Source organism: Mustelus asterias, chromosome 12 (assembly GCF_964213995.1).
Source record: "Mustelus asterias chromosome 12, sMusAst1.hap1.1, whole genome shotgun sequence".
Taxonomy (NCBI): Eukaryota; Metazoa; Chordata; class Chondrichthyes; order Carcharhiniformes; family Triakidae; genus Mustelus; species Mustelus asterias.
The window spans coordinates 85,803,651-85,827,099 of NC_135812.1; the positions used below are offsets into that span (position 1 = coordinate 85,803,651).

General features: G+C 44.6%; 1 protein-coding gene across 1 annotated transcript in view; it reads left to right on the forward strand.

Annotated features, from left to right (window-relative positions):
• The first annotated feature begins 2,299 nt into the window (after positions 1–2,299).
• rfng (RFNG O-fucosylpeptide 3-beta-N-acetylglucosaminyltransferase) overlaps positions 2,300–23,449 on the forward strand; it is a 58,127-nt gene continuing 36,977 nt past the window's right edge. The window contains exon 1 of the mRNA XM_078225545.1: positions 2,300–2,990. Within this exon, the coding sequence (XP_078081671.1) occupies positions 2,472–2,990 (519 nt within the window). The 5' untranslated portion in view covers positions 2,300–2,471. The remainder of the gene's footprint in view (positions 2,991–23,449) is intronic.

Consider the following 23,449-nt stretch of genomic DNA (forward strand, 5'->3'; position numbering starts at 1 on the left):
CCACACAAGCTTTCGGAGCCTTAAATTCCTTCTTCAGGTGTGTGGGAATTCTGTTCACAAACAGGGCATATAAAGACACAAACTCAATTTTTCTTTGTGGACAGGACATAGCTGGGCATTTTTCCATATCGCTGGATAGATACCAGCATTGTAGCTGTACCGGTACAGCTTGGTTAGAGGAGGGTGTAGCTAGTTCTGGATTACAACTCTTTAGTACTACTGCTAGAATGTTATCAGGGCCCATAGCCTTTGCAGTATCCAGTGCCTTCAGCTGTTTCTTAATATCACATGGAATGAAACAAATTGGCTGAAGACTGGTGTCTGTGATATTGTGTACCTCGAGGGGTGGGGGGGTGGTGGTGCAGAGGTAGTTCAGTCACTCTGCACTTCTGACTGAAAATGGTTGCATATACTTCAGTCTTGTCTTTTCATGCATTCTGCTTCCCCCTTCTGCATGCAAGTATTTCTGTGTTCTGGCTTCATCGGGTTGACATTTTTAGTATGTCTGGTGGTGATCCTGGCATGTCCTCCTGCACTCTGCATTGAACCAGGGTTGGACCCCAGCTTGATGGTAATTTTAGAGGGGAGGACAGGCTAGGCCATGAGGTTACAGATTTTGGTTGTACACAGTTCTGCTGATGATGATCCACAGCACCTAATGGTGCCCAGTTTTGAGTTGCTAGATCTGTTTTGAAAACTATCCAATTTAGTACAGTGGTAGTGCCACATAACACAGTGGAGGGTTTCCTCAATGTGAAGATAGGACGGTCTCCATAAGGATTGTCACTCCCACCATGAACAGATGCATCTGCGACAGGTAGATTCATGAGGATGAGGTCAGTCAGGGTTTTGATTTGATTTGATTTATTATTGTCATATGTATTGGTAAACAGTGAAAAGTATTGTTTCTTGCGCGCTATACAGACAAAGCATACTGCATCCCCTCTTGTTGGTTCCCTCACCAGTCCAGCAGCTATGTCCTCTAGGACCTGACCGGCTTGGTCAGTGTTGGTGCTGCCATTAACCTGGGCATCTTGCTAGAGTGGTGCGGTGGTAGCACTAATCCCCTCTTAAACCAACCCAAACGACCCCTCTCAATTATTTAACAAAATATCATACTTAAATTTTTCCATGCTTTTCTTGATTTGATATTTTATTTGATTTGTTGTCACATGTATTGGGATACAGTGAAAAGTATTGTTTCCTATGCACAGTATAGACAAAACATACTCTTCATAGAGAAGGAAGGAGAGGGTGCAGAATATCATGTTAGTGGTTAGCACTGCTGCCTCACAGCTCCAGGGAACTGGGTTCAATTCCTGGCTTGGGTCACTGTCTTGCTGTGTCTGCGTGGGTTTCCTCCGGGTGCTCCGGTTTCCTCCCACAGTCTGAAAGACGTGCTGATTAGGTGGATTGGCCATGCTAAATTCTCCCTCAGTGTACCCGAACAGGTGCTGGAGTGTGGCGACTAGGGGATTTTCACGGTAACTTCATTGCAGTGTTAATGTAAGCCTACTTGTGACTAATAATGAAATAAATAGTTCAGTGACATTACCACCACACCACTGCCTTCCACTCTGTGATGTTGGCTTACTTGATGCTATTCCCATTACCCAGGACAAAAGAGGGTTGTCATGGGTTAAATAGACTGCATTGGTCTCCACCAGGTAGCACTAATCCCCTCTTAACCCAACCCAAACGACTCCTCTCAATTATTTAACAAAATATCATACTTAGATTTTTCCATGCTTTTCTTGATTTGATATTTTATTTGATTTATTATTGTCACATGTATTGGGATACAGTGAAAAGTATTGTTTCCTATGCACAGTATAGACAAAACATACTCTTCATAGAGAAGGAAGGAGAGGGTGCAGAATATCATGTTACAGTCATACAGTGGGATTTTACTGTCTCGGTCAATTCCCACGCGAGGTCAATGGACATTTCCGTTGTCCACCCCTCACCCGCTCCGATTCCGTGGCGGGCAGGGTGGTAGAATTCCCGTGATAGTTAGGGTGCAGAGAAAGATCAACTTAATATAAGGTAGGTCCATTCAAAGGTCTAATGGCAGCAATTTCTTGGTGAGAATTTTTTTTTTAAAAAAGCATGAAAAGTTTGATCATTTGGAGCAAAGCTCTGCCTTGTAACTGTGACAAAGGGGAGAAGTTTTTGCCCTGTGTGAATTAGATTTGGAAACAGACGAGTCCTCCACGAGAGGTGGCGATCCAGTTCAGAGGAGCAGGGCAGCACTTGGCCAGCTTGTTGTGAACTCTTGCGTGTTGGTTGTGTGCTTGTTGATACTGGGGAAGTTGGAAACAAACAGTGCTGCCAACAGAGTCCTGTCTGAGAGTACTGGGGCTGTGACAGCAAGGTTGTGGGAGAGGAGGAGGAGGAGGGGGCTCCAGCAGACATGGAGCTGACCCAGCCCAGCTCCCCTGCCCCCGGGGGCTGAGACTGAGCCTCGGACAATGCGTTTACTGGGGGTTGCAAACAGCAAACTCTGTTTCGTGCTCTCGCTGAGCCTCTGCGCCTCTCTCCTGCTGCTGGTGGGACTCCAGCAGTGGGGACCCTCGGACCTGCAGCTCTCGCCACCCCCGGGACAGTCCCCCCAAACTCTTGGGAATGCAAGCCGGGACAGGGGCGCCTCCAAGCCGGGGACACGGGCTGGTGGGAGGTTGGTGAGCGACTCCCCCAGCGCAGCAGAGAGGGAGCGGAGCCGGCAGCGAGTCGCGAAGCCAGGCAAGCCCCTCCGCACTGGTGTCAGGGAGAAGGGGCTGCAGGGCTTTGGAAAGGAGCCTGCAGTGGCTGATCAGCTTGGTGCTGGGTCCCAGGAGCTGCTGTGGGATGCTGCCTCCCTCCACCCCAGCAGCAGCAAGCACAACATGCAACTCAGTGACCTTTTTATTGCTGTGAAAACTACTCGCAAGTATCACAAAGCCAGACTGGATCTGCTCTTTCAGACTTGGATCTCACTTGTACAGGAACAGGTGAGTGAGTGCTTTTTTTTTTGTTGGCAGCCCTTCAGATGCAGTCCAGATTTTGTTTTGTTGCTCCAGACTCTTTCCATTCCACAGCCACTTACTGCTGTGTTGTCTGCTCTGTAAATCATTCTTTATGTGAATCCTGGCAGGCAGCTAGGTAGTGGAGGCACTCACAACTGACCCTGATCCCATCATCAACTAACATCACACATATCCTAGTATGGCTCTCTAATGAAGAGTGGATATCCCAGTGGGCGGCACAGTGGTTAGCCTCACAGCGCCAGGGACCCAGGTTCAATTCCCGGCTTGGCTCACTGTCTGTGCAGAGTCTGCACGTTCTCCCCGTGTCTGCGTGGGTTTCCTCCGGGTGCTCCGGTTTCCTCCCACAGTGCAAAGATGTGTGCGTTAGATGTATTGGCCATGCTAAATTGACCCTTAGTGTCCTGGGATGTGTAGGTTAGAGGGATTAGTGGGGTAATGTGGGTTTACAATGATAGGGCCTGGGTAGGATTGTTGTTGGTGCAGACTTGATGGACTGAATGGCCTCTTTCTGCACCGTAGGGATTCTATGATAATTGATTTCCCTCCCCTCCCAGCATCCCCTCAGGGATGTTGAGACTAGCTGAAAACATTCTGCGGGCACCTTCGCTCACATCTGCTAAGTCGGCATAGAACAAGAATTAAGCTGGGACCTTTGCGGCTCAATCCCACACTGTTTAAGATCTTTATTCAGTATACAGCAGCTTCCCATTTAATTTAAGTCAAGCTAAAAGTTAATGGGTCAACCTTGCCTCAGAAGAAGAAAATTGCCAATGCTCACGGTGCATTGGGTGAAATATAAAAAACCTCTTTGCTTCTAACCAAATGTTTGTTTGACCATCGCGTAGTGTTTCCCAGTTACGACTCCTGGTCAAGCCAGATGGTATAATACATTCTCAATGAGCAGAGAGGTGCTCGGAAAATATGCTCTCATCCGTAGATCTGTTTTCATCCTGTCACTCCTCACCCCTGAAATAGTTTGTAACATTGAGATAATGGTGCAGGCAAGCACTCTCCATTGAGTGTCTCTTGAGTGTCAGAACTGCAAAGCCAATTCTAACTGGTGTTGTGGAATATTAATAATGCTGTTGTTTATTTCCTAGGGGTGGCACTCTTCCTCCAGGAAGCAGTAGTTTGTTAGGATCATTTTAAAAGTATGTTATCATTGTACAGGAGAGGTAATGGACTAAACTGTCAATTTTAGTGCTTTTAATATGATAAGACAAACAAAATCCTTGTGACTGGTTCCCCGAGATCTAATTTCTGTAGCTTGCCTGGTTATATTTGTACCATGGCATTTATATCCTGTGATTAACCAAAGGTTTTCCATTTTAGTGTAAGTCTTTTTTTGGCACACACCAACTAACAGGCTTTTAAAATAAACTACCATCTGAGTCTATTGCATTTTGATCTCGGTTAGCTGATTGCTTGGTTATTTTTTACATGAACGTTGACTATTTGTACTGGATTTATTTGTTTTACTAAAGAGTGAATTAGGGACTATTTGTTCCACCCTTAGGAGAAGGTCTTTGTTAATAAGTATCATCATCAGCCATGCCTGGTTTGCAGATGCAGTGAATTTTCTGCAGTCCTCACCCTAGCTGCTATTTCAACAGCCGCTCAGAGCCAGCAGTTTTTTGACAACACACACTGCTTATAGCTCTTGCTGTGCCTGGTATGGGAGTTCTTCATGTTGTCCCTGGTTGCAGACCAGTAAAATACTTTCAAAAAGGTTGAGGGAGATCTTTAACGCTCAATAATTTAACCTCCAAGAAAATATCTTGCAACTAGAACATATGCAAAAGCTGCTTTGAGAAACACACAATTTAACCCCTTGCAGCAAAACCAATCTATCTGACCATGTTTAGGTTGAAGAAATGCTTGTATAGTGTTTGTCTCGTGTTCATTTACATTCTAGTTACTTCAGGATAACTCCATCCTTTTGCGGTTAGGTAGAAATCTAGAGGCGATATGGAGAAATCTGATATCATTCAATTTAAATCCATCACAAAGTATTATTGTAATATTTATTAATGATCTGGATGAGGGTATAGTTGGGTGGATTAGCAAATTTGCTGATGACACCAAAGTCGGTGGTGTGGTAGACAGTGAGGAAGGGTGTCGTAGTTTGCAGGAAGACTTAGACAGGTTGCAAAGTTGGGCCGAGAGGTGGCGGATGGAGTTTAATGCGGAGAAGTGTGAGGTAATTCACTTTGGTAGGAATAACAGATGTGTTGAGTATAGGGCTAACGGGAGGACTTTGAATAGTGTGGAGGAGCAGAGGGATCTAGGTGTATGTGTGCATAGATCCCTGAAAGTTGGGAATCAAGTAGATAAGGTTGTTAAGAAGGCATATGGTGTCTTGGCGTTTATTGGTAGGGGGATTGAATTTAGGAGTCGTAGCGTTATGTTGCAACTGTACACAACTCTGGTGCGGCCGCACTTGGAGTACTGTGTGCAGTTCTGGTCCCCACATTACAGGAAGGATGTGGAGGCTTTGGAGAGGGTGCAGAGGAGGTTTACCAGGATGTTGCCTGGTATGGAGGGGAGATCCTATGAGGAGAGGCTGAGGGATTTGGGATTGTTTTCGCTGGAAAGGCGGCGGCTAAGAGGGGATCTTATTGAAACATATAAGATGATTAGAGGTTTAGATAGGGTGGATAGTGATAGCCTTTTTCCTCTGATGGAGAAATCCAGCACGAGGGGGCATGGCTTTAAATTGAGGGGGGGTAGTTATAGAACCGATGTCAGGGGTAGGTTCTTTACCCAGAGGGTGGTGAGGGATTGGAATGCCCTGCCAGCATCAGTAGTAAATGCGCCTAGTTTGGGGGCGTTTAAGAGATCCGTAGATAGGTTCATGGACGAAAAGAAATTGGTTTAGGTTGGAGGGTCACAGATTTTTTTTTTTTTTAACTGGTCGGTGCAACATCGTGGGCCGAAGGGCCTGTTCTGCGCTGTAATGTTCTATGTTCTATGTTCTATGTTCTATTTCAGAACATCATTAAGGTAATATTTAATTTTTTAAAACTGATTTGTGGGATATGGGTGTCGCTGGCTGGCCAGCATTTATTGCCCATCCCTAATTGCCTGAGGGCAACTGAGAGTTCTGGAGTCACATATAGGCCAGACCAGGTAAGGACGGCAGATTTCCTTCCCTAAACCAGATGGGTTTTTTTCGACAATCGACAATGGTTTCCTGGTCATGAGTAGATTCTTAATTCCAGATGTTTTTAATTGTCTTCAAATTCCACCATCCGCCGTGACGGAATTCGAACCCAGGTCCCCAGAACAATAGCTGAGTTTCTGGATTCATTATCTGGCGATAATACCACTAGGCCATCACCTCCCCAATTTAAATATAATATAATTTAAATATAACAGTTACAAGCTGCACAGCCAGGATTGTCCCTCTTTGCCACAGCTTAGAGAAGTTGTCAGTTCAATGCCGGCCGACTAGGCTGGGTAACCCATTAGAAGTCTCCATTTTTTATTTACACAAAAAGCTAGATCCACTCCACTGGTCACTGACCTCCATGCAGAGAAAGACCCCTCCACAGCCACTCTCTGCCTTCTGCAGGCAAGCCAGTTCTGGATCCACAAGGCAACAGCCCCTTGGATCCCATGCCCTCTCACTTTCTCAAGAAGTCTTGCATGGGGGACCTTATCGAACGCCTTGCTGAAGTCCATATAGACCACATCCACCGCTCTTCCTTCGTCAATGTGTTTGGTCACATTTTCAAAGAACTCAATCAGGCTCGTAAGGCACGACCTGCCCTTGACAAAGCCGTGCTGACTACTTTTGATCATACTAAACTTCTCTAGATGATCATAAATCCTGTCTCTCAGGATCCTCTCCATCAACTTACCAACCACTGAGGTTAGACTCACCGGTCGGTAATTTCCCGGGCTGTCCCTGTTCCCTTTCTTGAATATAGGGACCACATCTGCAATCCTCCAATCCTCCGGGACTTCTCCCGTCTCCATCGACGATGCAAAGATCATCGCCAAAGGCTCCGCAATCTCCTCCCTCGCCTCCCACAGTAACCTGGGGTACATCCCATCCGGTCCCGGCGACTTACCAACCTTGATGCCATTCAATAGTTCCAACACATCCTCTTTCTTTATGTCCACATGCTCGATCCTTTCTGTCCACCGCAAACCAGCAGTACAACCACCCAGATCCCTTTCCACCGTGAATACCGAGGTAAAGTATTCATTAAGCACCTCCGCCATTTCTAACGGTTCCGCACAAACTTTTCCCCCTTCACCTTTTAAGGGTCCTATGCCTTCACATCTCATCCTTTTACTCTTGACATATTTGTAGAAAGCCTTGGGATTCTCCTTAATCTTACCCGCCAAGGTCTTCTCATGACCCCTTCTCGCTCTCCTAATTTCCTTCTTAAGCTCCTTCCTACATCCCGTATACTCCTCTAAATCCTTAACACCTCCTAGCTCTCTGAACCTTCTGTACGCCTCTCTTTTCTTATTCACCAGGTTCATCACAACCTTCGTGCACCACGGTTCCCGTACCCTACCAACACCCCCCTGTCTCATCGGAACGTTGTCATGCAGAGCTCCAGACAAACATTCCTTGAAAATCCTCCACTTTCCTTCGGTACTTTTCCCCAAGAATGCCTCCTTCCAATTTACCCGTCTAATTTCCTCCCTGATGACACTGTATTTCCCTTTACTCCAGAGAAACACTTTCCTAGCCTGCCTGATCCTATCTCTTTCCAATGCTATCGTGAAGGAGATAGAATTATGATCGCTATCCCCAAGATGCTCACCCACCGAGAGATCCTCCACCTGTCCAGGTTCATTAGCCAGCACCAGATCAAGTACAGCCTCTCCTCTAGTAGGCTTATCCACATACTGTGTCAGCAAACTCTCCTGGACACACCTAACAAACTCCTCTCCATCCAAACCCCTAGCCCTAGGGATATTCCAATCTATGTTTGGGAAATTAAAATCTCCCATCACGACAACTCTGTTATTCCTACATCTCCCCAGGGATCTGTTCTGGGACCCTTGCTGTTTGTCATTTTCATAAATGACCTGGATGAGGAAGTGGAGGGATGGGTTGGTAAGTTTGCTGACGACACCAAGGTAGGTGGTGTTGTGGATAGTTTGGAGGGATGTCAGAAGTTGCAGCGAGACATAGTTAGAATGCAAGACTGGGCGGAGAAGTGGCAGATGGACTTCAACCCGGATAAGTGTGTAGTGATCCATTTTGGCAGATCCAATGGGATGAAGCAGCAGTATAATATGAAGGGTACCATTCTTAGCAGTGTAGAGGATCAGAAGGACCTTGGGGTCCGGGTCCATAGGACTCTTAAATCGGCCTCGCAGGTGGAGGATGCGGTCAAGAAGGCGTACGGCGTACTAGCCTTCATTAATCGAGGGATTGAGTTTAGGAGTCGGGAGATAATGCTGCAGCTTTATAGGACCCTGGTTAGACCCCACTTGGAGTACTGCGCGCAGTTCTGGTCACCTCATTACAGGAAAGATGTTGAAGCCATTGAAAGGGTGCAGAGGAGATTTACAAGGATGTTGCCTGGATTGGGGGGCATGCCTTATGAGGATAGGTTGAGGGAGCTTGGTCTCTTCTCCCTGGAGAGACGAAGGATGAGAGGTGACCTGATAGAGGTTTACAAGATGTTGAGAGGTCTGGATAGGGTAGACTCTCAGAGGCTATTTCCAAGGGCTGAAATGGTTGCTACGAGAGGACACAGGTTTAAGGTGCTGGGGGGTAGGTACAGAGGAGATGTCAGGGGTAAGTTTTTCACTCAGAGGGTGGTGGGTGAGTGGAATCGGCTGACGTCGGTGGTGGTGGAGGCAAACTCGTTGGGGTCTTTTAAGAGACTTCTGGATGAGTACATGGGATTTAATGGGATTGAGGGCTATAGATAGGCCTAGAGGTAGGGATATGATCAGCGCAACTTGTGGGCCGAAGGGCCTGTTTGTGCTGTGGCTTTCTATGTTCTATGTTCTAACTGCACCTACAGTAAAAATAGCCGGATGATTTAATATAAACTAAAGTTTGAATGTTTCAATTGATTTTGAGAGTTGTTTAAACCCCTGGCAATTTGATGTTGCTCGTGTACAAGGTTTCAGGAGTGAACAGTTTTAAGTGTCAGATTAAGTCACTGGTAGCACTTTTTTTCCCATAGATGCTCAACCCTCAGGTTTTAGTTTATTTGCTTTCAACAAATGGAGACTCCAAGTTGGACAAACCATGGTTTTTAATATTTGAATTGTATGTGTTGTTGCAGTCCATTGGAGCAGTACCATATAGCATCAGATCAATGTACCCAACTGAAGGAAGGGATATAAAATAAAAAAATTCAAAGCATGCTATGTTCTCAGAAAATATACCAGTGAGAATAAAACACATGCAAGCTTCACAACAGGTTCTCTGCTGTTTTTAATGTGAAGTCCCCTTTGAATGTTCGCAAGCATTCACTGTTTCTGAATTGAATCTGAAACCCTAGTCTGAGCAAGAAATTATTTTTAAAAATGTCTCATTGTTTTAAATTTGTTTTTCTTTGTTCAGTTTCTATACCTTCCTCTCTCTTTCCCCTCCCCCATCCCCCGCTGGTTCCTTTTTTTTAAAATGAATGCCAGATGTTAGTTAATGCTGAGGACTGTCAGATTACAGGCGTTCTGTATGAGGTGGCACATTAAACTTTTGTCTTGTTTCTGTGAGGAGATCTCCCTCACAGTAGCCGCAGTGAGGCAGGTACATGGCCACAAACTGTTGATTTCTTCCTTGCAGGAAAATGAACGCAAAAGTCAGATGCTTTCACATCGCTTTCAGAAAAAGGATGGATAGATTTGTGACAGGGTTGAATGTTTAAATAACATTCTAGGAAGAGAAGAAATGTTAGTGATCTCTTGAATTGTCTTTGTTAGTTTGTCAATCCAAAAAGCAGAACAGAATTAGGATGTAATAGTAACAGGGTGTTCACTTGAATGTGACAATTTTAAAAAAGTTTTATTTATTTGTTAGTCAGAAGTAACACTGCAAAGAAGTTACTGTGACAATCCCCTAGTTGCCACACTCCGATGCCTGTTCGGGTACACTGAGGGAGAATTTAGCATGGCCAATGCACCTAACCGACACTTCTTTCGGACTGTGGGAGGAAACCGGAGCACCCAGAGGAAACCCACGCAGACACGGGGAGAACGTGCAGACTCCGCACGGAGAGTGACCCAAGCCGGGAATCGAACCTGGGTCCCTGGCGCTGTGAGGCAGCAGAGCTAACCACTGTGCCACCGTGCTGCGCAATCCACATGGAACGTGGTTTAGTGTTAATTCCAATCATTGTATGTTGAGGAGGGATGAAGCTAGCCTGTATCGTAAAACAGGCTTATTGGCAAGACAGCTAAGTCCCAGTGCCTCTCCGACACCCAGGGCGAACTGGTTTATATGCTCTTGCAATGATTTTCTAATCCGTCTCTAGTTGGGGACAGCTGTGCTTAATTACCTACTTAAAACATGTATTCTCTGGCAGCACCATTTCAACATTAACATCTAGTTCTGAGAAACCCTCTCGATGCACTTTCCAGCATTGGGTGCAATGTAAGAATCGAATCAACCGATAAATAGTCATTGATTTGTGGCATAGGGTGCTTTCTGATCACATGCAGCGGAACTTCCAAACGTTATAGAGCCAAAGGGAAAGAATACACCGCCATTACACAGTGTAAAATTCCTAAAAGATCGACTGAAAACACAAGTGTAAAAGAAATTGCTCCAAATAAATCCTGTGATGATTTAGAATCTGTAGCTGCAGTGTCAATGGGTGAAGTAGCATTTCAGAACTGTTGGTGTGAATTAGACTGAATTATGAGAGATGGAAAGAAAAGCTGAGAGTATTGGAAATCTGAAAGGAAAATGCTGGAATTGCTGAGTAGATAAATCACCATCTGGAAGAGGAGTTAACATTTTGGGCTCACTTCTTCTTCATTCTCTTGAGTTACGTGCCTATATTGCAATATGCTCTTCGATTTCAGTGTACTTCTGTCTACATTTTATGCAGCAGTCCTAATGGAAACTCTCTCGTGTGATTAATAATTTATTCATTTTGCAATGCCCATTAAATTAATTTGAAACTTTTTTGACTGCTATTTAAAGGAGCAAGTCATATGTTGATTAACACCATCTCATACAGTTTTGGTCCTCTTATCTAAGGAAAGATATCCTGGCACTGGAGGCAGTCCAGAGTAGGTTCAGTAGGTTGATCCCAGGTATGGAGGGATTTTCTCATGAGGAGATGTTGGGCCTATACTCATTGGAGTTTAGAAGAATGAAAGATGACATTATTGAGACATACAGGATTCTCGGGGAGCTTGACAGGGTAGATGCTGCGAGGTTGTTTCCCCTCGTGGGAGAATCTAGGACCAGAGGACATAATCTCTGAGTGAGGATTCGTCCATTTAAGACAGTGCCAAATTATAGTTTTGCAAAGGGATTTTGAGGGGCAGAGTATTAGGTTGAATGTAGATCCTCCCACTGCCACATCCTAGCCAGTTGGTGAAGAGCAGATTATGAAAAGAAATGCCTAGATGGTGCAGAGGGGAATTTTCAAGATTTCAAGGGCATTGGACAAATTTTGGAGTTTAGACGCTCCTGGACAGGATGAATCTCACCTAAGCAGAGTGTTGTACCTGTTAATTCTCAGATACTTTCAGCCAGTGCCAATGCCCTTGCAGAGAAGACAAGTGCAGAATTTTGATGAAAGATCACAGACCTGAAACATTAACTGTCTCTTTCTCCACAGGTACTGCCAGACCTGCTGAGAATTCCCAGCAATCAATGTTTTTGTTTTATGACCATAACTGTAGTATAAGGATCTGGCACAAGTAGGGTTGATGTGGAGATGCCAGTGTTGGACTGGGGTAAGCACAATAAGACGTCTCACAACACCAGGTTAAAGTCCAACAGGTTTATTTGGTAGCACAAGCCACAAGCTTTCGGAGCGCTGTCCCTTCATCAGGTGAGTTCCTTCACTCACCTGATGAAGGAGCAGCGCTCCGAAAGCTTGTGGCTTGTGCTACCAAATAAACCTGTTGGACTTCAACCTGGTGCTGTGAGACTTCTTACAAGTAGGGTTAACATGGGCAGCACGGTAGCGCAGTGGTTAGCACTGCTGCTTCACAGCTCCAGGGTCCCGGGTTCGATTCCCGGTTCGGGTCACTGTCTGTGTGGAGTTTGCACATTCTCCTCGTGTCTGCGTGGGTTTCCTCCGGGTGCTCCGGTTTCCTCCCACAGTCCAAAGATGTGCGGGTTAAGTTGATTGGCCAGGTTAAAAATTGCCCCTTCGAGTCCTAAGATGCGTAGGTTAGAGGGATTAGCGTGTCAATATGTGGGGGTAGGTCCTGGGTGGGATTGTGGTCGGTGCAGACTCGATGGGCTGAATGGCCTCCTTCTGCACTGTAGGATTTCTATGATTTCTATGATTTCTATGGGACTGAGTACAGTACCACCCACACAGTGATATAAGAAAACACATGACCTGCGCCTAGGGGTCAGTCTAGCGTTGAACAGAGTGTTGATGGCCTAATGGTATTATTGCCAGACTATTAATCCAGAAATGCAGCTAATGTTCTGGGGATCTGGGTTCAAATTCCACCTCGGCAGATGGTGGAATTTGAATTCAATAAAGTCTGGAATTAAGAATCTACTGACATCCATTGTCGATTGTCGTAAAAACTAATCTGGTTCACTAATGTCCTTTAGGGAAGGAAGTCTGCCAACCTTACCTGGTCTGGCCTACATATTACTCCAGAGCCACAGCAATGTGGTTAATTCTTAACTGCCCTCCCTCTGAACAAGGGCAACCAGGGATGGACAATAAATGTTGGTCAGCCAGCGACGCCCAAGTCCCATGAATGAATAAAAAAAAGCCCTGTGCACAAGCAAGCATGTTCTAGCTGTATACATACATGTACATAGTTCTCAGAGTAAATAAATATTTACAGTTAACCCACTTCAAACTATGAGGACTTCATTCAGGCCCACCCTACAACAGTAACCTAATTGAATTCATACTGAAAATGAAAAGAAATCTAAAATAAAGTAGCCAATTTTAGTGGGATGAAAGCTCTCTTCACCCAGGTTAACTGCTTGGTAAAAGTGGCAGATCCAACAACGCACCAGCAGTGGAAGATATATAAAATAGGTAGGTATAGATTAAATTCCTTCTGACTAGGAGTAAAAGGCAGGGGAGGGGGTGGATTGTAGATAAATGGAGACGTTAGAGGAAGAAATACATTTTGAAAACATTCTATAAATATCCGGGAGATAATATAAAAGAAAACTACAGGAATTGTAAAAGATAAAAGGAAAACAAAAAGGAAATCAGAAGGTCAAGAGGGAGCATGAACGAAAATTCCTTCAGTGAGGAGAAGAGTACAGTTCTGATCTGAGTCAGCAGCTGCAACAGAGGATAAAAAGAGAGCGAGAGATTGTGGAGGCAATGGCCACGATTTTCAGTCTTAGACTCAGGACAGGAGAATTGAAAATGTTTGCACCCTTGTTCCAAAAGGGCTGCACAGATAAGCCCAGCAACGACAGGCCAGTCAGTTTAACCTGGTGGTAGAAAAGCTTCTAGAAACGATAATTTGGGATAAAATTAATAGTCACATGGACAAATGTGAGTTACTTAAGGAAAACCAGATGAATTTGTTAAGGACAAATCATGTTTAACTAACTTGCTTAAGTTTTTTGACGAGGTAACAGAGAGGGTTGATGAGGGTAATGTTGATGTGGTGTACATAGAGTTCCAAAAGGCATTTGATAAGGTGCCACACAGCCCACTTGTGAGCAGACTTAGGACTTGTGGAATAGGGCAGCACGGCAGCATAGTGATTAGCACTGCTGCCTCACAGCACCAGGGACCCAGGTTTGATTCCTGGCTTGGGTCGCTGTCTGTGTGGAGTCTGCATGTTCTCCCCTTGTCTGCATGGGTATCCTCCGGGTGCTCCGGTTTCCTGCTACAGTCCGAAAGACGTGCTGGTTAGGTGCATTGGACATGCTAAATTCTCCCTCCGAACAGGTGCACGAGTGTGGCGACTAGGGGATGTTCACAGTAACTTCACTGCAGTGTAAATGTAAGCCCACTTGTGACACTAATAAATAAACTTTAATTTTAAAGAGTACATGGATGCAGAATTAGCTGAGTGACAGGAGAGAGAGAACAGTCGTTGTTGTCTCCCAAACTGTAGGAAGAGTGGAGTTCCCCAGGGATTATTGTTGGGACCCTTGCTCTTCCTCATATTTACCAATCAACTAGATGTTGGTGCACAGGGTGCAATTTCACAATTTGTGGATGATTCAAAACTTGGAAGAATTGTGAGCTGTGAGGAGGTGTAGAGCTTCAAAAGGATATAATAAACAGGATGGTGGAATAGGTAGGCAAGTGGCAGATGAAACTTAATTGGAAAACTCTAAGTGATTCATTTTGACAAGTAAGAACACAGAGAGACAATACAAACTAAAGGGTACAATTCTAAAGGAGGTTCAGGAGTAGAGGGATGTGGTGTATATGTGTGCTTAAAATGTTGAAAATGGCAGGACAGGTTGAAAGAACAGTTAATAAAGCATGCATTATCTCAGGCTTTATCAATTGAGTGTGAAAGCAAGATGTTAAATCTGTAATAAAAATTGGTTCAGCCCCAATTGAAGTATTGTGTCCAGTTCTGTGCACCACATTTCAGAAAAGATGTGGAGGTGTTAGAGAGGGTATAGAAAAGATTCACAAAAATGATTCCACGGATGAGGAACAGTAACATGGATTAATTGGAGAAGTCGGGACTGTTCTCCTTGGAGAAGAGAAGGTTGAGGGGAGATTTGATAGAGGTATTCAAAATCATGGACAGAATAGGTAGAGAAAATCTTTTCCCAGAGGATAAGGTTTGAGTGTCAGAGGGCAAAACTTTGAGGTCATTGATAAATGAAGTAAAAGTGACATGAGGAAAAACTATTTTCCGCAGTGAGCGGTTAGAATCTGGAATGCTCTGCCTCATCGTGTGGTGGAAGCAAGTTCCATTGCGGCATTTGAAAGGAAATTGGATGACTATCTGCAAGGCCACAGGGAGAAAGTGAGGAGTGGCACGGGGTGAAATGCTCCTTCAGAAAGCCAGTCAGGCGTAACAGGCAAATTTGTGGCCTTCTGTGCTATAACCATTCTATGATTCGATAATATCAGGAGTCCAAAATCCATGGAACCATAGAAAAGTTACGGTGCAGAAAGAGGCCATTCAGCCCATCGTGGCTACACCTGCCAAAATGAGGAAGAAGAAACTAGCAGTTCATTTTAATCCCATTTGCCCGCACCCTCTGTACCCTTGCAGGTTGCAACACTTCAGGTACAGATCCAGGTACCTTTAAATGAGTTGAATCTTTCAGCCTCAAACAGCAACTTAGCCAGTGAATTCTAGATGCCCACCACCCATCTGGGCGAGAAAGCTTTTCCTCATGTCCCATAGAATCCCCACAGTGCAGAAGGAGGCCATTCAGCCCATCAAGCCTGCATCAATTCTCCGAAAGAGCATCTTCCCCAGCTCCCCCCCCAGTAATCCCGCACATTCACCATGGTTAATCCACCTAACCTATACATCGTTGGATTATGAGAGGAAACTGGAGCACTCGGAGGAAATCCACGGGGTGAACTTGCAAATTCCACAAAGACAGTCATCCAAGGCCGGAATTGAACCCGGGTGCCTGGCGCTGTGAGGCAGCAGTGTTAACCACTGTGCCACCATGCCTCCCATATCCCCTCTCATCTTCGTACTAGTCACCCCATGCCCCATCATGGCAAATTGTGAAAATGAATTCAAATCAGTAGCTTGTAAGCTCACAATGGAAAGTAGACCTTGGAGCTGCCAGATTGTTGTAAAAACTCCACATGTAAAGAACATGGAGTTCTTTGCACAAGTGGTTATTTGAGACCATGACTATAACTTCATTCAAGAAGAGCACTGAGGGAAAATACCTGAAAAGGGAGAATTTGAAAGGATGGGAGGGTAAGAAGAGGGAAATGAGAGTCGAAAAGACAGCTGCAGTTGAAGAGTGAGCGCTAGTCTTTATGTGCCATGCACTGGAGATAGGCCAGAGATCAAGCGATTTAATGCAAGGGCCAATCTCCTGTACTGTGAATTGACTAATTTTTTGAAAGGGGCTGCTTCCTCTTCTGGCATCATTTTTACATCTGACTCATTTATACAGCAGGGGAATGAGAGCCTGACACTGGGAAATCTCTTTTCAGTAAATGATGTGTGCAAAATATTTTTAGTGTGGGTTTATGATACCGATGCCGTAAGACCTAAATAAAGGGTACCTACTTTTTTCCCCTGAGTTTACCTTGTCACCAAAACCAACATCTCTGTAAACCCACTTTGAGTCCCTGAACCAACTGTGTCTGCAGTAAACAAGGATTTCTGCCAATTGTATTGCTTTTAATCATCTACTTAAGTGCCTTGCCTTTAGGAACTTCAAACTGTACGTAAGCCAGAGGTACAGCAGTTTGGTGAGTCAGTGCACTGCATCACAGAGAGACATGACATGAATTCTCATCCCCGATGCTCTACACACTAAGTTTCCTATTGAAACTGGAAATTTCCGAGGGAGAGGAGGTTAAGAGCAAGAAAGGAACTAAAATCAGTCAGGGATAGAGTCATACCCGACCACCTCTTTTGGCTAATTACAGAGCACTATTGGCAGGGTCTCCTATTAAAAGAAAAATTAACCCACGCTTTGCCTGTTCACTCAGCTTGTGTCACTGCCAATATTTGAATGCGGTGGGGCTTATGCAATTGTGAGGAAGGTCCCCAAATGTTTTTGGTACCCAAGATTTTTTAAATCCAATTTCAAATAGAAGAACGTTTAAGAATTCTGGTTTAGAATGATCTTTTTTTAATGTAGTAAAGACTATCCTGGGAAGAAGGTTTAATCTTATGAGGAAAGGTTGGACCTGTATCCATTGGAGTTTAGAAGAATGAGAAATGATCTTATTGAAACATAAAAGATCTTGAGGGGACTTGGCATGCTAGATATCAGGAAGTTGTTTCTTCTTTTGGGGGAGACTAGAACTTGGGGACACAATTTAAGAATAAGAGGTCTCCTTTTTAAGATGGAGATGAGGAGAGATCTTCAGACGGTTGTTAGTCTGTGGAATCTCTATCCCGGAAAGCAGTGGAGACTGGGTCATTGAATTTCTTTGAGGCAGAATTGGATGGACTTTTGCTAGATGAGGGAGTCAATTATGGGAGACAAACAGTAAAGTGGAGTTGAGACTACAGTCAGATTGGCCAAGAACTTATCGAATGGTGGAGCAGGCTGGAAGGGGAAAATTGGTCTACTCTGGCTTCAAAGTCCAATGTACTAAGTGAAGGACCAAGCTCCATAATATAAGACACTGTGAAAAGTGTATTCGAGCTATGGGGGATTTAATGACAATTGGACCTGTTGATTAAGGCGAGACATCCAGCCCCTCCTGGGCCCAGAGATCCTTTTAAGAAGGTACTGTACAACCCCACCCCACCCCGGCCTGCCACAGGCTGCACGATGAATGTTGCTGGGTTAGACGCTTGGTGTGAGCCTCTCCTGCTGTTGGTTAAATCCCTGAAGCAGTGGGATGAGGCCCTTAAGTGGTTATTAATTGGCCGCAAGGCCTCAGTTAGTCCACAGGTGGGTTAGCCTCTCGAAAGCTCCTTTGCAGCTGGTAATAAATCAAGTTTTTAGTGGTTCCGTGGACCAACATTTCCTTTGTAACTCATCTGGAAAAGGGAGGATCCCATTCAGCTCTTGGAGCCTGTTCCTCTATTCAGTTAAATCGTGACTGATCTCTATCTCAACTCCATTTTCCTGCCTTTGCTCCATATTTCTTAATACTTTAGTCTAACATAAATTTATCAATCTCAGCTCTGAATTCCTCAGCTGACCAAGAATCACAGAATTCTTACACTGCGGAAGGAGGCAGTTTGGCCTTTCGTGTCTGCACCAGCTCTCCAAAAGAGCATCATAGCTTAGTGCCATCCTCCTGCCTTTTCCCCGTACCCCTGCACATTGTTTCTGTTTAAGTAATTACCGAATGCCCTCTTGAAAGCCTGGATGAACCTGCGTGCACCACACTTCCAGCCCTGAACCACTCGCTGCGTGAAGTTTTTTCTCATATCACATTTGCTTCTTTGGCAAACCACTTTAAATCTGTGTCCTTTCGCTCTTGATCCTTTTACGAGCGGGGACAGTTTCTCCCTGTGGTAACTTCAGCCACGTAAGATAATCAAATGCGTTAATAAATTCAACCACAAAGGAACATCAAAATATAATACAGCAAGAACTCAGAACTGGGAGCATCAGCACACCAGTCCCTCGTGGGAGACTAAATGCTATTTGGTCAACCCTTGGGTCAACCCATGCTATTGATGATGTCACTCCACATGCTTTACAAACATCAGCAAATGCATTTCAATAAGAAGATACTTATACTAACACTCTATAACACTTCTCTTCCCCCTTAATTTCAATCTCCCTTGAGGACAAAAATACAAAGAAACTAATGTCTTCACTTTACGTCAGTCTTTCAGGAACTTTGCAGCTACACTGTGATCTGTGTAGTACCACTGGTGACTCCATCAACTCTGGTGATGCTTGACTTAGTTCAGTTAGTTCAGGCGGCACAGTGGTTAGCACTGCTGCCTCACAGCGCCAGGGACCTGGGTTCGATTCCCGGCTTGGGTCACTGTCTGTGTGGAGTTTGCACATTCTCCCTGTGTCTGCGTGGGTTTCCTCCGGGTGCTCCGGTTTCCTCCAACAGTCCAAAGACGTGCTGGTTAGGTGCATTGACCATGATAAATTCTCCCTCAGTGTGCCCGAACAGGTGTCGGAGTGTGGCGACTCGGGGATTTTCGCAGTAACTTCGTTACAGTGTGAATATAAGCCTACTTGTGACTAATAAATAAACTTTAGTTTTACTTTTGAGCTTGCGGCTGCAGGAAGAGATTGAGTATCTGTGCATGAGTGTCCGTCTCCTGAAACAGAGTCTACTGGAAGTTCTGGTGCAACAGGAACCACTTCTTATTGAATTTCCACAGCAGCATTCCCTTCTGGGGTGTTAATCTGGATCCTTTGCTGACTCTGAGTCATGGTGTCGACAAATGTGATCTTGGTGACTGCGAATGACTGACCGATTAAATAGTTTCACAACTAACGGTACTGGACCATTTTGGTTTAGAATAATTCCAGGTAGCCATCGTTGATTTTTGCCAAAATTCCTCATGTAGACACAGTCATTCGGATGGAAACGTCGCTGCTTGGCATGATAATCATGTTCTTCTTCTGCTTTTCATCTGGATGTAGCAGATCCAGGTGAGACTTTGGCTTCCTATCCATCAGTGACTCAGCTCATAGAGTCATAGAGGTTTACAGCATGGAAACAGGCCCTTCGGCCCAACTTGTCCATGCCGCCCTTTTTTTTAAAACCCCTAAGCTAATCCCAATTGCCCGCATTTGGCCCATATCCCTCTATACCCATCGTACCCATGTAACTATCTAAATTCTTTTTAAAAGATAAAATTGTACCCGCTTCTACTACTACCTCTGGCAGCTTGTTCCAGACACTCGCCACCCTGTGTGTGAAAAAATCGCCCCTCTGGACACTTTTGTATCTCTCCCCTCTCACCTTAAACCTATGTCCTCTAGTTTTAGACTCCCCTACCTTTGGGAAAAGATATTGACTATCTACCTTGTCTATGCCCCTCATTATTTTATAGACCTCTATAAGGTCACCCCTCAGCCTCCTACGCTCCAGAGAAAAAAGTCCCAGTCTATTCAGCCTCTCCTTATAACTCAATCCATCAAATCCCGGTAGCCCGGGAGAGAGCCCTGTTGTTGTTTGTGGTGTGATACGATGCTGGAACAAGAACATTGACTGCTTGGTTCCTACAATATCACCCGGCATTCTATTCTATTCAATTCTTTCTGTGTCTGTACAGCCCGCTCTGCTAACACATTTGAAGCTTGCTGAAAAGGTGCAGTACACACGTGGCGTATTCCATTCTTCCGTACAAACTCTTGAAACAAATCACCGTAAACTATGCTTCATTATCTGAAACAAGAGGATCCGGTAGGCTCTGAGTTGCAGAAATGTGGCGTAGCTTCTCTGTGATACTGGGAGCTGTGATGTTGCTCAAGATGTGTACTTCTAACCACTTAGAATGTGCTTCCATGACAACTAAAAACATGTGTTGTGGCCCATAAAAGGTCCTGCGAAATCCACGTGAAGTCTAGACCAAGGACAATCAGGCCACTCCCAAGGATGTGGTGGAGGTGCCATCTTCTGGTTGATCTGGATTTGACCTTGCTCTCCAAGTCCTGATCCATATTAGGCCACCAAACATGTGACCTGGCTAAACTTTTCAGAAACCTGGATGAGCCTCGTGGATTTCATCCATAACTCGTGAATGATCTGGAGGTGGAACTGCCACTCTGGACCCCCAAAGAATGCAACCATTCACTTAGCTCATCTTTCTGCTTTGCATCATCCTCTACAACCATAGGCCATCCTTGCATCAGGAATTTCTTCACTCAAGTCAAGACAGGATCCCTTACCGTCCATTGCTTAATTTGCTTAGCACTCACTGGAGAATATGAAGGGGTCTCAAGTAAGAAAATTGTCTCCAGAGGGAATAATATCTTGGTTGGCACACAAGGTAAAGGAAGGTAACTCGATACGTCTGCATTTGCATTGCCCTTCTCTGCCCTGAACGCAATATTGTACTGGGAAGCTGACAATGTGAAAACCCAATGCTGTATTCTCACCGAAGCCATGGAAGGAATACATTTGGATTCACTGCAAAGACTTATCAATGGCTTGTGGTCAGTACGTATAGTGAATGGACAACCGTAAAAGTACTGATGAAACCATTTCACTGTGAAAACAACAGCTAGACCTTCCTTGTCTAACGGCGAATATCTCTTCTCAGCTGTTGCCAGCATGCACGATGCAAAACTAATGATTTTTTTCTGAGCCGTCTCTCATCATATGATTGTGTACTGTCCCAAAACTATAAGACAAGACATCACGTGACGGAATGAATCCTCTGCCTTGATCAATGTGAACCAGCAGATTAGCTGATTATAGCAACATTTTCACGTCCTTGCCTTTTCATTTTGCCTTTTATAGCATAGGGCACTGTCCTGGGCTTGAAAAAGTGGGGAGTAACCTGAAGATCTATGAGCAACTTACCTGTAGTACCATGCAATGTACCCAGTCCATCTTTGAACACCTCAGGGTATTTCTCGGAGACATCCTCTGTCTACTGTGTGTTTTACCCCAGTTCAATGGAAAACTTTTCTGAGCCAGTCACGCCCTAGTAAACTCGGCCTCTTTCCTTTCACCACTCTCGCTTCTTGGTTGTTGTACACAGTGTTCACCTCGAACACCCCAAGCAATGGTATGGTCTCTCCGGTGTATGTCCGAAGTTTGATCTCTGTCTGAGTAAGAGCTGGCACCTGCTTACAACCCCAAGTCTTCCTGACATTCTCTTCACTGATTACCAATGCCGAGGCTCCTGTATCCACCTCCATCTTGATTTGTTTACCATCTACCTCCACTGTGGCATAAATGGGCTCTGCGCGTCCCTCACTCATATTAAACATGCTGTAAGATTGCTCCTCTGCTGGTCTGTGCTTTCCAGGTGATGTATAGCTGACTTGAGGCTTTTTCAAATTTGAATCTCTCTGCCCCCCCTGCGACTTGCTTTTAGCACTTTGGCACTTCTTAGCTAAAGGACCATTCTTGTTGTAATGATAACAAACAGTGCCTATAAATTTGCAATTATTTGCATAGAGTAACCCTCCACACCTGAGGCACTCCACTGTCTTCACTTTTTTACTTGCAGCCTCTTTTTCTTTACTTGATGCAGTGCATCTGTCTGTGCAGTGCCATTAGCCTTCTGAATATATTTTGCATTGCTGGCATTTCTATGTCCTGAGAAATTTCTAGAGTCTTCTTGAAAGTAAGTGTGGCTTCTCCCAGCGTTGAATGCTGTCCTCATTAATGCCACAAACTAGTCTGTCCCGAAGCATGTCTTCCAAAACTGCCCCAAACTCGCAATATTCAGAGAACTGGCATAATTCAGTAACAATGTGAGCTGCAGACTGTCCTGTCTTCCAAAAATGGCTATGAAACTTGAACAATCATTGAGGGATTGTTGTGATTCTGGATTAATGCAACCAAATCCACAAATGGAATGCCCCCCCCCGTTTCCTGGCATAGCTAAATTTCTTACTCGTTTGTAGGTCTTCGTCCCACACACACTCAGGAGAATTGAGTGCTTTTTTGGCCTCGCCTGCAGTTCTATTTGCCAAGAAAAATTGTTCTAACTTTTCCACATATTCAATCCAGCCCCCGTTCTCTTCCACAAACTCACTGATAGTCCCGAGCATTGCCAAGCTGCTGCTAACTTGTTTCTTCGGTGAAACTCACGCGAACCTGCTGATTTGAGCCCTGCCTGGATCACCGCAGACAATTGCAAACTAGCCACTCACTGTGCAAATCTTCATGCTATCTTGCTGATTGCGGAATTGCTCTATTCCATTTATTTTTCCATTCTTTTTTACAGTGCCGTTTTCTCCCCATTGCCAAAAAGATGTGGTAACCTCAGCCATAAAGGGTAGTCGAATGTGTTAATAAATTCAAACTGTTTTATATACAAAGAAACATTGAAATATAGCGCAGCAAGAACTCAGAACTGGGAACAATACACAGGTTTCTAGTGGAAGACTAAACCCACATGACCAACGACCGTTATAGACATCAGCAAATGCATTTAAATAAGAAGATCCTTATTATAACACCCCTATCTACTCTATCCAGCCTCCTCATGAACTAACAGCTTTTTGAGGGAGAGTGTTTCAGATTTCCGCTAACTCTTTTAGATGAAGAGTTGTTTGCTGGCATCACTCCCCAATGGCCTGGTTTTAATTGTAGGGTGATGCCTTCTGGTTCTGGACTGTCCAACCAGCAGCAAGATTCCATATAACAAAAAACAAGTCCTATCAACTCCTTTAATCATCTTAAACCCTTCAATTAGAAAGGAATACAAGTTGAATGGACGTTCAGCCCATCCTCCTAATTTAACCCTTATGAATCAGTGCTGCACTCACTGCATGTCCAGTATTTACTCCCTGAGGGGAGACGTGGTGCCCAGAACTGAATGCAATACAGCAGATGTGATCGAACCAATGCCTTCTACAATTGCAGCATAACTTCCACTCCATTGTATTCCAGCCCTGTTGAGATGAAGGTTAACATTCCATTAGCCTTTTAAATAGTATTTTGTACCAGCCCAATAACTTTTAGAACCAGTGTTGGGAAAAGTATATTTGCGTCTAATTGGGGTTGTGATGAGTCCACTTT